The sequence below is a fragment of the Zalophus californianus genome, chromosome 12, assembly GCF_009762305.2.
Source record: "Zalophus californianus isolate mZalCal1 chromosome 12, mZalCal1.pri.v2, whole genome shotgun sequence".
Lineage (NCBI taxonomy): Eukaryota > Metazoa > Chordata > Mammalia > Carnivora > Otariidae > Zalophus > Zalophus californianus.
This window is the reverse complement of record NC_045606.1, coordinates 11205471-11220814: the sequence shown is the minus strand read 5'-3', so window position 1 is coordinate 11220814 and position 15344 is coordinate 11205471. Positions and strand designations below refer to the sequence as shown.

The window sequence follows — 15344 nt, the reverse complement described above, 5'->3', positions numbered from 1 at the left end:
AAATGCCACAACAGGAACTTCCTATAATAAATAACCTATCACATTTACATCTCAAATTAGAAAATTTGGAAGAAAACATGTAGTTTTGGTGCCAAAATAGAGCTCACTAAAACCTGCCCATCCCACACCCCCTTTTGCTTTCTTTAGCCTCTAAAGGAACAAACCCTGGTCCAGGTGCAAATGTTCAATGGACAAGGAAGGCAGAGAACACAGAAATGACTCTAGGCTCAGCTGCTGGTGATCCCCACGGCTGCTCACCATTGGAAGTGGTGCTGGAGGCCACGGCTTTCTCGCTGACATCTCGCGAGGAGCATTTCACTATGGAATTCTCCACTTTCTTCTTCTCAGTGGTTGTGGAGCTGTGGGACTGGGCCTCCATGATGCCTTCTCATTACTTCAGCTCTCTGCTACCAGGAATGCCTAAAACAAAACAATAGCGCAATCAACTTTCAGGAAGAGTGGGCCAAAAAAAAAAAAAAAAATCTCACTTAAAAGCGCGCTTCACCTGTGGCCTGAGGGGCCTAGAGCTTTATTTAAGCAGTTCAAAATCTGGAAGACCCTTGCCCACAAGTTTTCTTGCAAAAATACCTCCAAGTTGTAATAACAAGCCAAGTCAAGTTCTGTCCGACACATGCAAAAGGAGAAGGCAGGGAAGTATCCATAATGTGAGACTTTTCCCAAATTCCTACTGGGCATTTGTTATAAAGTGGTCTGAAGATCTCAATTTTCAGCTGTGTTTATGGTGTGAAACCCAAGGGTCGCATTACTTTTGTAAGCCACATCTACAAATGTCTCTTCAGGAGGCCAAATTTATAGGGAGGGGCATTGCGACAACTTTCCAAAAAGGGGAAGGTTTTTAAGTATTAATTAGGTGTTTCAAAGAGCATGGCCATTTCTCAAGCCCAAGCCCAGCTCCACTTTTGGAAGCAGAGCGTGATGTGGGCAAAGAAGCTCCTGATGTCTGCTGACCTGATATATCTGAATTGCAAAACGCCCCTTCATCCTAATTCACTGAGGTAAACCACACTCTTTAGGCTTTCTTAAGACATGAAAACGTTTCAATTCATTTGTGCTACATTTTTTAAAACCAACAAAGGCAACAGAACAACATGCTCTGGATCCCACAGGAAAAGTCAAAAGATTGCTGACAGCAAAGACTGGGGCTGCTTAAGAAATACGAAAACCCAGCTACAGGCAAGTGCCCTGACTCCTCTCTTCGGTTCTTGTTTTTGTTGTTGTTGTTGCTTGTTTTTTTGTTTGTTTTTTGCAGTCATGAGTTGCACCTACAAAGAGTGCAAGATGAAAAGTGTCCTCTCCAGCATGTTTTCCTCAAGCTGTCTAGATTGCAACACTCATGGTGGGCATTAGCAGACGCCACCATGTTCAATCCAAACAACGATTAGTGAAATAAAATAAGCAACTGCTTAACCGACTAAAAGGGTTAAAATACCAGATGAAATCTTTTTAGTCATCCTTAACTCAAATTTGCAAGGGAATTGCAAAGTCTTTCTTTATTGTATGAGAAATTCTCCCCTTGGTCTGGAATTCAAGTAACTAGAAAAGCTTAAGATCCAGAGGCTGCAGGGCACGGTAGCACCAGCTCTTCTGCTAACCCCCATTTCTTTGCCTTGATTATCCACTGTCATTCATTGTAAAACACACAAGTTACTTAAGAACAGCTTTTCTAGAATAAAAAAAGAAAAAAGGCAGCACTGAGTTAAATTTGCATATCAATTGTGAGATCCACTCCAAATTCAGAAACATCTGTCAAAGAGCGCTAACAAAGTACCACAGTAAAGGAGCTGCTGATCCTCCTTTCACTGGGCTGAGGCCAGGCGCTGGTCCAGAGGCCACAGCCTCTTTAGAGGCTGCTACCTGAATGGTGTCCCCTGGAGTTACCCCACGTTTCAGTTCTCTCACCTGTCACATGACAGAATCACACCTTGGGATTTGGGACTTAACCTTGGGGGAAGGTGGGTACAGTCCTCTTTAAGATGTTAGAAATTATGGATCCTCTCCCCAGAAAAATACCCTTCAACACACACCAAAGAGTGTACATTTGATTTCCAAGGGATCACAGGCCCTCCAAGCTCTTCCATGAATACAGATCGAGAACCTGTATGCTCCCCCCAAACTGATGTAAATATCTTTAAAGCATGCCACAAGAAGAGTTCAACCCAATCCAGAGCACTGATTCTCAAGGTCGGGCAAGAGCCAGTATCAGCCTTGCTACAGTGCTTGCAAGACATTCGAATTCCCAGTTCCAATCCCTGACGTCTCGGAGGTAGCACCTGGAAACTTTATTTTAGCCAGCACTGGTAAGCATTAGGCAGCAAAGCTTGCAGACAACTGTTCCACACATTTCTGTTCACTGCTATGTGCCCAGTGCAACAGGTACCCGTTGAAGTTTTTGCCAACTGGATGAAGAAATGAATGGGTGGCAGCCCAGACTACTGAATTTCAACAGCCTACCATGAGCCTTTCCCAACGCCCATCACAATAATGAAGTCATCTTCCAGAATCTTTACTGAATGGCTTCATGGCCAGCTTCCCCTCCAGATCCTAAGCTCCATGAAGACAAGCACCATGGCTATCTTCCTAGCACCTCAAACCCATAAGAATGTTTACCGAGTAAATAAACGATCCTGAGATGACCTGGTGACCCGGACAATCCTGCAGGGTCTTCAGTCTTAATCACCATTGATTGCGCTACATAACTTTTCTTTTATATCCAGTGTCTCTTCGAAAACTGACGAATTATACAAAAACTAATCGTTTTCAACAGGAATATTTCATCAAAACACTCCATTCGCAACCATTTTGGATAAACAGGCATTTACTATAATTGTTTCCCTCAAAACCCACATACGGTTTTATTGGTCAAATTTGGATGGAGTTTGCTAAGTTAACACGGCACATGGAATCAAGCCAAGGGACCAGAAAAAAAAAAAAAAAAAAAAAACATGAAGGGATAGGATTCCTTCCTGGCTAAGAAGTAAGTCTGTCCGTTAGCAGAGGGAGCTAATTAACAGTAGTGAGGTGACAAGTCACCAAAGTTCCTTGACAAACTTGGGGCTGTGGAGTTGTTGGTTTTTCCCCCAAGCAAAGGACTTCGTTTTAACAAAGCAATAAACCCTCCAAATACTCATCACCAGAGAGAGGTTCACGTGAGAAGAGGTAAAGCCCCAGGCACTGACTGAAATTGCACTAATTAATGGTCTTAGAGAATACCAATTCCTACCCCCTCTCCCTGTTCGAAATGGATTTTTTTTTTTAAATGGGCCCTTGGTCACTCAAGAATCTACCCCCTTCTTCTATTTTGACAACTTATTTTTGGATCTCATTAGTTAGTAACTAATTATTTAAAAGTGTAGTTTATGCTGGAACAGGGCTATAAAAATGGCAACTTGCCAAGGTAGGCATCTGCTTCCTGTATATCCCTATAAACTATATCAGCTTATTTTACTGATAAAAACACAACTTTGTCCCTGTCAGTTACAAAGGGGTAAGTTTTAACATTCTAGGCTCTCACACCTCATCAAAACTATGCATGAAGAGTTAGCAGAAGAGGGTCTGCTTCTAGCAGTAGGGGCAGGGTTTTTCTTTTTTCATAGAACATCAAGCCCTGTTTGGAAACTCAGTCCTGACTTGATATTTGAAGGCGTGAGGTACAGAAGTGTCCAGTAAAAATTCCTCGTGGAATCTTCAAGCCCTACCTAACTGAAGCAGTGGCCCACAGTACTATTTCTAAAACCTGGGATTTCTTAAATAATAAAGTATAATTTATTTAGAACATAAGTTGCAAGGAAAACTTTTTCAGTTCTGCTTCACTTCAAAGATTTTTCTCTGAGGAAAACATGCCACTGGTTTTTAGACGGGAATGAAAGGTGACTTTCCCCACCCCACCCCCACCCCCTTTCCTCCTCTCAGAACTCCACACTGTTCCTCAGCTCCTTCCACCACTTGCAACATTACATGCAAGATTTGCTGGCATGCCCCTTGACTTTTTATGCTTAGGGGGAAAAAGAAAAAAGGAAAAAAAAATTTTTTTGTAGCTGACGCTGGAAGTCCCAGAAGCTTGACTAGATGAAAAAAACAAAACAAAACAAAAAAAAAAACAAGGAAATCTCTGATAGTGCAGACCTGCTAGAGCTTGAAGTTGCATAGGTAAATGAAGGGATAAAAATTCCTTCCTGAAAGCAGTCCTGGCTTTTCCCCATTCAACCGTCCCTTGAACCTTTTGTAATTTCCCGGAGGCCTAAACCCAGGGCACAATTAATTCCAGACCTTATTTTAAACCTAATCCTTCGCCCACTAGCAACCTGCCTGCAGGTGGGTCCTTCCTCTCTGAAGTAGAAATCTGAACTTGCATCAACCTCCTACTACAGGAGAAGGCATCTAAAGCTTGCTGGAGCCCCTGACCAGGTGACGGTGGAGTTAATGCCCGGCCCCATTTGAAAGTCAGCTCAAGAAAGACGCCAATAGACCACACTGAGCAATTCTTGGGGGGACCTACATTTGAAACGGCACTTTCGCACAGAAAGCCTCCAGTGGCCCTGTCTTTAGAGCTGCAATGAAAAAAAAAAACAAACCAAACCAAACCCCAGGAACTTTCATCACGGCAAAGACAAGTCCCCGTTATTATTATAATAGTTCTCCAGGCTGTGGGCCGGGGTCATTTCGGGAGAGCTCCCGGGCTCCGCCTGCGCCCCCACGCCCGCTGCCCCGCGAGCGGCCCCGCGCACGGTTCCAGCCAGGCTCCCAGTCCTCACTCCTGTCCCGCTTCCCCGCGCCGCCCCGGCGGGCCTGCGGCTCTCGGCGGGCGGGCGCGCGGCGCTCCGGGCCCCCGGCCCCGCTCCCCGGCCGGCCGCCTCGCCCGCCCCGCTTTCCCCGGCGGCCCACAGCTCCCCGCCCCGCGCGCCCCGCGCCCCGGCATGGGCCCGGCTCCCAGAAGCCGCCGGGGATGTCGCGGGGTTTCGGGGGCCTCGGGGCCGCCGGCAGCTCCGCTCCGAACCGCATTCCTGAGGCTGGCTTCCCGGAAAGGCGAGGCTGAACGGTCGCAACCGGCAGGGCCTCTGCAGGGAAAGATGCGCCCCTTATCACTTTTTTCGCACTGGCTACCCTGCTCCTTCCTCGGGCATAGTCACGGGCATTGGGAAACTCTCTGCAGCAGGCCCGGCAGCATTTCCAGCAGACAGTTGTCCGAGGTAGCCCTGCTCTCATCCACACAGCTGTTTTACCAGCTGAATCCGGGGAGGTGCAACTTTCCAGGTACTTTGCAATGCAACACCCCGTGTGTCTCGCTGTCATAAAACATTGGGGAACACTGGAGGTCTCCACAAACCAATGGGTGTGGGCTTCACTCACAAAACTTCTAACTCACCGTCCATTAACCTGGCCCCCAATTGTTGTTTCTCCACCAGCTGCCCTAAGTAGATTCAGGTGTTGTGAATGGTTAAGGGTTGGACACCTCTCCTTGTGTCTCAGGGAGGGAGGCGCTCAGTGGAGTTCCAAAGTTCAACCTCAACCATGAGGCTTTGTGTAGTAAATAGGGAGGATGAAAAATCACAATTCTGGGAACATGTGCAAAAATCAGCCTTTCCCAGTGCAGGTCTCTGCAGTGAAACCTGGGATCCACATCCAAACAGGATTTCCTCATCACTTAAACAGTTAAAATTTTTTTAAAGACAGCACTAGTGCTAAAACCAACATGTAAAATGTTTGAATTGTCTGTAACTTTCTAATCTAAGGTGAAATGAAACAGTAGTTATAAACTGATAATGCATCCTTTGTGAACAGCAGACTACTTAATTTATTTCCCTAATCCAGTTGGTTTAAGTTGCCTGAACCTGGGCAATAATTCTCTTTCATTTTTGTCTTAATGCATCTAAAGATGTAAAAAACTAAGTTAAAAGCTTGATGTGGGAACCCGATGCGTTTCTGATAGGTTAAAACAGCTCCTGCCAATGAGGGATCAGAGAGAAGGCATTCCAGTAGGCCGAGCAGGGCTTTTAACAGCACCATGATTAGGCCTTAAGTGAGAAATTATTCTGTGCAGCTTAGGGAACTATTGCTCAAGTGGAATAAGGCTTTCCTCCAGAGAAATGACATTTACTTACACCTGCCTGTATATTTATAAGCTGAATGATCTCCCTAATGGGCTCATGTTTTAAAAAGCCAGAAGGAAGCAGCCTGTGTAAGGATTTCTGAGGGGTCTCCCCTGTATCACTGAGGAGTGACATTTCTCTCACACTTTATTACTAGCAGATTAGCTGCTACTTCAAGATGCCACTCTTGGAGAAACTGTTTAGGTAAAATTTCTATTAAATAGTTATACCTTCCTGTAGCATTAAAACTCCGTTTCCAGTGAAAATGAATCCTTTAGGAAGAAGGGGGTGGAAATCAAGAAGCACAAACTAATGCTGATTTTAACTTTAGATCGTTTCTGGAAGTACAAAATGGTCTGAGTTTCAATGAGCAAAATTTAGGGAATTTAAAATGTTTCAGTGGATTTCATGTAACCACGCATTATAGAAAACCTCTTACAGGTTTGTAATGTGGTTGAATTTCCTTGGGCTCCACCTATCTTTCTGAACTTCAAATCCATTACATATGCAGAACCTGTGACCAGCCAACAGTTTCCTTTTCCCTCCTCAACCTTCCCTGTCTGCATTGCTTTCCTTTTCTTCAAGAAAAGAAGCTCTACTTCATAAGTTCTTAGTGAAATCTTCATGAATCTTTAACTACAGTATTTTTAAATGTACGATTATTTTACCTTTCCATATGAATTTTCCTTAATTAGGAAAAACCTAAAGCGTTGCCTGCAAACAAGAAAGCTCTTCAAGTTGGTAGCCTAGACGGTTCCCCAAATCTGCTGCCTATTGTTTTCAATCTTTCTTTCCTATATTTCGGAGGCTCCTCACCTCAGATAAGCAGTATTCATGATAGACATCCCAAAATGGAATTACTCTAAAAGGAATGGAATTACTCTAAGGGGAAATAACTGTCTGACTATGCATTAAGTGATTTTGGCTTTAGTAAATTAGTGACATCTAAACTTTTAAGAAATCCACGTATTTACCTTCAACCACTGAAAAGCTTTTTGGACACGAAGTAATCACTGCTATTACGGGTAAAATTGCAAATGACATCTCGTGCACCCGTTTTACTTTCCTGCCATCTCTATTTAAAACAAAAGAGCATCAGCTCCTCTCTCTCTGCTGCCAGTAGTATTTTAGAAATATTCCAGCGGAGTATAAGGTCGTTATTTAATACCTGTTACCAATTCTGAGTTTTGGGAAACTGTAAAACAGCATCCAGTGTAGTTTGGTTAGGCTCTGCAGGAAGCACCCTGCGTAGCAGGTGCCATTAACAAATGAGCAATAATGCAGAGCAAGCTGGCACCCCCACTTTCTGTGGTTTTGCTGGAGACAATCCTCAGACAGAAGATGAGATCTATTAGTCAGTTATCAGTCCATAGATCAGCTAAGCTCATGAAAACTGTATTTTCCTGAAACCCACATATATCACAAAAACATCGTCTAATCAAAGGTGTTCCTTGGCTCACTTCACTGAGGTTTACGGGAATTAAAAATTTTCACACATTTTCAGAAGAAAAAAAATCCTAAATTTAAAAATTCTTATAGGACTGACATAACTTTTGGTTCCTAAAATCATGTGTGTCTTTACAGTCAAGCTTAAGGGGACAGAGGGCATGTCCTATGAAACCATCACAAATCCTAGACCAGTAATACCTGTTGGGTGTCAAAAATCAGCTAGAGATATCCCAAATGTATGTAAGGTATTTTTGTGTGTGTGTGATGTGTTCAGCATACTTTTATCCTCCCAATTTTAAAATTGTGACTCCTGAATCTTAATTGCAATCTTAAAAGAAAATTTTCGGGGGCGCCTGGGAGGCTCAGTTGGTTAAGCAACTGCCTACGGCTCAGGTCATGATCCCAGGGTCCTAGGATCGAGCCCCACGTCGGGCTCCCTGCTCAGCGTAGAGCCTGCTTCTCCCTCTCCCTCTGCCTGCCACTCCCCCTGCTTGTGCTCTCTCTCTCTCTAATAAATATTTTTTTTGAAAAAAGCAAATTTTCGAAAACTTAAGGATGTTTAATTAAGTCTTATTCAGTACAAATCACCCCCTCCTCCACTGAGCCTATGAACTTTGCTTATTCGCAGAATTCTTCAGCTTATTGTTCACACCTGCCCCGCACACCCTCAATCACATACAAAACTGTCAGTGCAAACTACCCCAAACCACACACCCTCCCAGTGAAATGCCTGGGTATGGAATTCCAGTTGAACATCCGCAGTTCAAACAGCAGATGCTGTTCTGAGGTACATGACCTGGTCCACACTTCTGGCCACTCCATTCAGGTTTCCATTCATCTGAGTTCATTAAGGCTTCATTCTTAGGAGGCTGGCTGAGGTTTCTCTACACACAGGTAACTCTCTTGAGAATGAGTTATTCTTTTTAAAAATATCACAAAATGAAATCAATAATATGGTTTAACTGTCTCATGCCTTCATTACTGCACTTTGAAAGTTACCTTGCATTCAAGTTGGGAGTATTATGCAGTCCGTCCCTTGTTGTAAAAACCAATAGTTTATACTGTAAGGCACCCTGGAATATTGTTAGGTATTTAACCAGTCTTCACAAAAAGTCAAAGTGGCTAAAGCTAAAAATGTGCAAATGAGAATAAGCAAGTAAGAGATCACACTGCATTCTGAAGGTATTCCAACAGACAGAGATTTAAATAAAGTTACATTTGTCTCCCATTATTTAATTTTGTGGCATAAAAATTACTCAAATGTATACAATCAAATGCTTATATTTAAAACATACTCCTTTCTCAGTCTCTCCCTCCCTCCCTCTTTCTCGCTCTCTCTCTCACACACACACACACACACACACACACACACACACACACTGTTGCCCCCTCCCATCAAAAAAAAAAAAAAAAAGTAAAGAAAAGAAAAGCCCCAAAGCTGTTTCAGGCCAGCAATCAATCCAATTTACTGCAGGTACAATTTATATGTACAGTGCATGCCACAACAAAACCACAGTATGATGCCAACAGGGCCCTTAAGAAAGTTCTCCCCTAAATCTCTGGAAAGGAGCTTTAAAAGAAAGCAAGGATTACAGTCAGCTAGGAGGTAGGGAGGGGACTTACCTCGAACCCAGCCAAGCGGAAATCAGAGCAGTAATTCTACAAGTCGACAGAGTACACTTTCAAAGCTATAATGGTGTGAAGTGCTGGGCAGCATGGCCTGAAGGCAGCACTAATACACTGATGACTAATGGCCGGGCCAGGGCAGACAATGAATTTGGGGCTTGAAAACTAACAGAAACCATGCAGTACTTTGACAAATGGGCTTTCACAATTTCATTCATTGAATAACCTTTAAGCACAAAATTGGCTGAGTTCTCTTGGGAATTATATGACATGTTGTTGGACGATGATGTAAGTATTTTCTTTGGTCATTATGACTCTTAAGCAAAATGCAAAAGCAGGATGTATGAGGACACAACTACAGATACTACAGATGCAGATGTGGAGCTCAACACAATATTGCCTTTCAGGAGGGGGGCTGGAATGTTCCAGCGCCACCTTATTAACTATGTAACGGCTTGTTCATTCAGTTTCTTTAGAGAGCCATAGATTTTCTGGGACATTTTGTCGGGTTGAAATATACACACACAGAACAAAAAACACTTTCACGTTAAAACAAAACAAAACAAAACAAAAAAAACCAGAAGTGGCCATGAGGAACTAAGAAGTGTGGCACTGAAATATATAGTGCATTTAGAATTACAAATGGAAAAAGTCTAATTTTAAGGGGCTACGCAAAGGAAAAGTGCCTTAAAACAACTGAGACACCAGGTGAAGTTTTGCGCTTAGGCACGCATCTAACATCCCATTTCTTTCAAAGGGCTCCCTTCCCTTTTCCCTTCCTAACTAGCCCTTCAATTTACAAATAATAATTTTGGCAATTTTTAAAGAGAGAATGAAATGTCCAAAGTGTCTCTAAATTAACAACACCACTTACTCCAGACAGCATTGCCTTTAGCAGCTCCTAAAAACTTAAGAAAAGGATCTTAAAACAGGAAGCTTAGGGAGCTCATAAAACTGTTGTTGGAGCCAGGAACACATAGCATATTTAATCTGCAAACTGTGGGAGTCTACAGTGATTTCAGCAAGATCTGAGGCATGCCCTCAAGGTTTGCTGGGATCTGGGATTAGGGGGTTGATAAGAACCTCTACTACCCATGGACATGTTTTTCTTCTGCAGTTAAACACAAATGCATAGAGACGTTTGACTGCTGCTTGGCGTTACTGCTCAAGTTATATAAAAGCTTTGCAGCTCCTTTTGCTGTCAATATATCAAAGTTTAAAAAAAAAATCATCAAAGTGTGAAATTTCATTTAAAGTCTTCGCCAGTCTACAGCTCTATTTCACAGGCCCATCACATAAAAGTAAAGATGAAAAATACACTGAAAGTACTTGAAAAAGTTTGCAGCAGTACCCCTGCCCTGTTGTTGTTTATTCTGTCTCCCTTTATTTGCTTTGAAACTCGAACAAATCAATTTTCATCTCAAAAAATGACATGAACTGAAGGGCAGCATCTTCTACTAGCCTTTAATGAAACGACAATCTGAAGTCATTATGAGAGTGGAATATTTTGCTTAACAAATTAAATTTATACACACACACACACACACACACACACACACACATTTCCTCTCTAGTCATTTCAGCATTGTAATTGCTTATGATATAAGTTGGCAGAAAATTTCTTGAATCTTCCAAAACAAGTCAGACAGACTATGGAATATGAATGCCAGCAAAACTAAAACCTCCTTCAAAGAACTCTTTAGCTGGGGATTTACAACAATTGCATAAAGAAGAAAAGTCTGACTTTTAAGATAATCTACTATAGTCTAAAAGCATTAACATTCCATTGCTAAGGTTTTCTTGAGGATTTCATGACTCAGTGATTCACTTTTCCTTCAAGACTGGTTTCTCTTAGTCCATTACTGTCTCCTTATAAGTGAGTGCATGGAACAATGATCATTAAATTGTTTCCTTTCCTATGCTCCCAACCAAACCCTAGCCTCAAAAAAGTGGGGGGTGGGAGAGGGGAAATCTCAGTAAAGCAGGAAACCTTACATCCAGGGAAGGACCTTGGAAAGGCTAAAGCACAGAGGAAGTCTGAAACCCTTCCAGCATACAGGTAATTAAGAAAACGGGCCAAGAAACAAAGGAAAGTCCAACTTTTAGGCTCGGGCATCAAATTGATAAATTAATGACTCTTTCATTAAATAAGTAATGAAATGACTCAACAGAGCCATTTTTCATCAGTATGGAATTTTCTCATTTCTGTCTGTAGTCCTTTGCAAATGAGGCATACGGTAAAAGTGTGTTTATTTTCAGGGCTCGATCAAGGAATACACACGTCAAAGGTACTGGGAAACGGTAGGTACCTGAGTTGGACCAACTAGCCTATGAATAATAACACAATCTATACCTCATAAAGTGCTTCTGCATGTGTGAAATTTCACTAGACACCTCTCACTTTGGACTCCTTCAGGCATCTTAAACCAAAGCTTCCAGAGGCTGACTTTAAGAATTATACACCCTGAAAGGATCTCCCCTTAGGCAGGGAGTTTCTAATTAAATAGCTTTTAGTATAAAATAAACTCTCTTCTCTCTGTAAGTACGCTATTACAACTAATTTAAATGTTATTTCATGTTTGTTTTAGGTCAGACTATAGTCTAACTGGCCAAAGTGTTTGTATATCACGTTATTAAGACCAATATTTCCTAACATAAACAAATTCTTTAGATACTTCACACAGTTTACATTGTTAGGACCAATCACCGCAGCTTTAACATTGCCCCTCAACTGAAATACTGTTCTGCTTTAGAAAAATGAAGAGATTTTGAGGTTGTTCCACTACTTTAAAACATAGCATTTTCTTCCTTCAAAATAATCTTGACACATGTAATTAAGAAACTGTCAGACTATTATTAATTTTTAATTTAAAACCTAAATGAAATAATTACAGGAATCAATCAATAAGGCACCTATTCAAATTACAGAACAATTACATAAATACTCAAAATTAATACTCTAGGCCAATTCTTGAAGATTTCAGTCTCTAATATGCTAAGACATCAAACAACGTAAAAAGTGTAACCTGGAAACGATGAATAGTTCCTGCCTTAAACAGACTGAAATGAGATCATTTCAATTGCCCATGGCAGAGGCCCCCCGAACAGCCATGCCCAACACACTTAAGCTGGAACTCTTTTTGAAAGTTAATTTAGTTCCACCAGACACACATTTCAGGGATCTAAAAAAAAAAAAAAAAAAAAAAAGGCCTCATCCAAATTTTGTGCAAAATCACATTTGGAGGGAAAAGCCTAGTTATTGGCCTAGTTATTGGGAATTTCCAGCAGAGTGCTCTGGAAAGACTAACTGGGAAGAGGAAGGAGGAGAGGAAAAGAAGAGCAGAAGGTGTTTTTTGGAATTAATGATACCAGTCCAGCTAATGGCACTGCCCATGTCTTTGCACAGGGGCCGGCCCTCCATACCTCTGGCGAAAGGGCTTTTTTACTTGGAGATGCGGACAGTCCATCATTTCAAACCGAAATGGCAGCTGGAAAATGCGGAACAGCTGACAAAGAGCTGGGAGAAAATGTTTTACATAAATACATGTACATATAAACTGGCAGAGGGCCACAAGCGCTGTACCCAAGGCCAGAATCTATTCGGCACTGCACACCAGGGAATGAGAAGTTGGGGGCAGCAGGAGTAGCGAGGGAGATGCCTCCTTAATCCTCTTTCTATGCGGGGTCAGCAAGGGAGACCTGGGTCCAGCCCCTCTCTGGATGGCATCTCCTGAAGGAGGTGCAGTCAAGGACAGGAGCACAAAGTTCAGGGAAGGCTAAAAGGCCGGGGAGTGCACTGGCGCTTCGGCATCTGGCAATCTGCTTAAAAGTCGCTTCACAAACTCTCCAAGTTTGGGGTAAATATTTACTCCCTCTCGACTTCCTCCCGCCCATTTTCCCTCAGCAACTCCAGAAAGTAACTGTCCCCTGCAGAGCGATTCATACCCAACTCTGCTCTGCGAAAATGCGGCCTCCTGAATGATTACTGCATGAGCCAGGATCACTCGAACCCCTGCACTCACTCCCTGCAACTTCTAACGCTTTTATTTCTTTTGTTTTCTTTTTTCTTTTTTTTTTTTGTTTTTTGTTTTGTTTTGTTTTTTGGTTTTTTTTGCGCTGTCCCTGTAAAGGAAAAGAAATAAAAGAATCCCAAATCATACACAGATGGTACAACTTTCACTTTTCCTCTCCAACTACCGCGGCGCGCCCCTCCGCATCCCCGCACACCACACCTCCGCCCTCCGGAGGCGGCGCGGGCTGCCGGCGGCCCCCGCAGCCGCGCTCCCGGCGCGGACCCACCTCGCCGCCCGCCGCCGCCCCCGCCCGCCACCGGAGGGGGACGCAGCCGGGCGAGGGAGGGCGCTGGGGCTCTGGGCGGGGATCGAGGGCGCGGGGCGCCGTCGCCGCTGCTGCAAACTTCGTCCCCCTCCAGGATGGGAAATTCTCCGGTCCGTCTCCGGCTTGCCGCGGGCTCAGGCACTTGGCAAGGGAGCTCCGAGAAGAAGGAAGCTAATGAAAGCCTCGCTCCAACGCCGCACGGGTTGCTCTCCAAATCTGGGCGCCTTTTGACAGCCATTTTCATTTCCTCCCGCTCCCCCCGTCGGGGACCCCTTCTCGACCCGGAGGCGCGGGCGCGGCCGCGGGAGCGGGCTGCCGGGTGCCCGGCCCGCGAAACAAAGAACTTCGGGCGGGACGTACCTGCGGCGGCGGCGGCTGTCAAGTCCCCGAACTTCCCATAGACCCGCGTCCGGGGCGCGGGCGGGCGGCTTCGGGCTCCGCGCGGCCGCGGGCGGCTCGGGCTACGGCGAGCGGCCGGGCCGGGCGCGGGGTGCGCCCGCCGCGGGCATGGTGCGGCGCGGGCGGCCGCCGGGCGCGCGGGGAGGGCGAGTCGGGGCGGCGAGTGTGCGCGAGGGCGAGTGTGCGAGCGCGCCGGTGCCGGTGGCGCTGCCCCTGCCCGCTCCCTCCCGCTCGTGCAGCTCCGGCATCGGTTTCAGGGATCGTGTAATCCGATCCCTTCTGACTCACAGGCCCTGAGTGACAGTTCTGATTTGGTTCACCCGCAGGAGGGAGGGGAAAGAGAAAGAAAGCAAGCCCCCACCGCAGTCCCCTCCTGGCATCCAATCGACTTTCTGGAAGAAGGTCCCATCCCGGCCGGGCCGCCCGCGCTGAGTGGAGGAGCCCCCCGCCCCGACCCCGCGCCGCCGGCGCTACTCACGGGGTGGAAAAGTTGTCCCTCGGCTCTCGCTTCCCTCCCTCGCGCTCCCTCCTTCCCTCTTCTCCTCCGCTTCCTCCTCCTCCTCCCCGCGCTCCTCCTCCCCCAAGTTTTAACAGAAGTTGCCGGACTCTCCCCTCTCCTCCGCGCTCCCTTTTCCTCCGCCCCCGCCCCCGCCCCGTCCCTTTTCTTTCTGCCACTCGCCGGCGCGGTGGGGACGCGCCGAGCAGCAGGACGCCCGCCGCCGCAGGGGGCGAAGTTGGGAAAACTTGGAGTGCTGCTCGCCTTACTTTTGCTTTCTCGCTCCTTCCAGGCCGCGCCGGGGCCCGCGCTTCCCCGCCCGCCGGGTCCCCGCGCCGGGAGCGGGTCCCAGCTGCGACGCGGGCGGCGGCGAGGAGGCGGTGCGCCGCAGGCCGGGGTCGGGGGCTGGGCTGGGGGGGGCGGGTGGAGGGAGCCGGGGCGGGTGGAGGGAGCCCAGGCGCCCTGAGCCACGCGCGCGCCTCTCCCCGCCCTCCGCCTCCTCCGCCTCCTCCGCCTCCTCCGCCCCTCCCGGGTCCTCACTCAGACATATTCATGCCCGCTCCTCCTCTTCCCCCTCCTTGACCCCGCGCCCGCTCGGCGCGCCGAGGCCCCACCCACCCGGTGAGGAGAAGGGGGCCCGGGCGTGATGTCACGGCCGCGCTCCCCGCCCGCGCCCGCGGCCCCGCCCGGACGCCCCCGCCGCCCCCACCCCACAGCGCCCCGCGAACCGTGCTGCGTCCTGTCGGCTTCCATCGCCTCCCACCCTGCCTCTGCTCTCCTTTCTCTTGCTCCCAGTTTGGGCTCCCCTTTCTTCTTTTAGGGCCTCTCTGATCACACCCCGCATTGCCCCCCCAACCTCCTCCTTTTACATTTCCCCCAAGCCAACCCTGAAACTCCCTGGCTTGCCAGAGGATGCTTTTGGAAGTTCA

General features: G+C 46.3%; 1 protein-coding gene across 2 annotated transcripts in view; it reads right to left on the bottom strand.

The window, feature by feature from the left end:
• GLI3 (GLI family zinc finger 3) overlaps nucleotides 1-14811 on the bottom strand; it is a 265047-nt gene extending 250236 nt beyond the window's left edge. For both annotated transcript variants that reach the window (XM_027574614.2, XM_027574615.2), the window contains exons 1-2: nucleotides 14685-14811; nucleotides 259-420 (exon numbers count right to left, since the gene is read on the bottom strand). In XM_027574614.2, the coding sequence (XP_027430415.1) occupies nucleotides 259-379 (121 nt within the window). In that variant the 5' untranslated portion in view covers nucleotides 380-420; nucleotides 14685-14811. The remainder of the gene's footprint in view (nucleotides 1-258; nucleotides 421-14684) is intronic.
• Nucleotides 14812-15344: the final 533 nt, after the last annotated feature.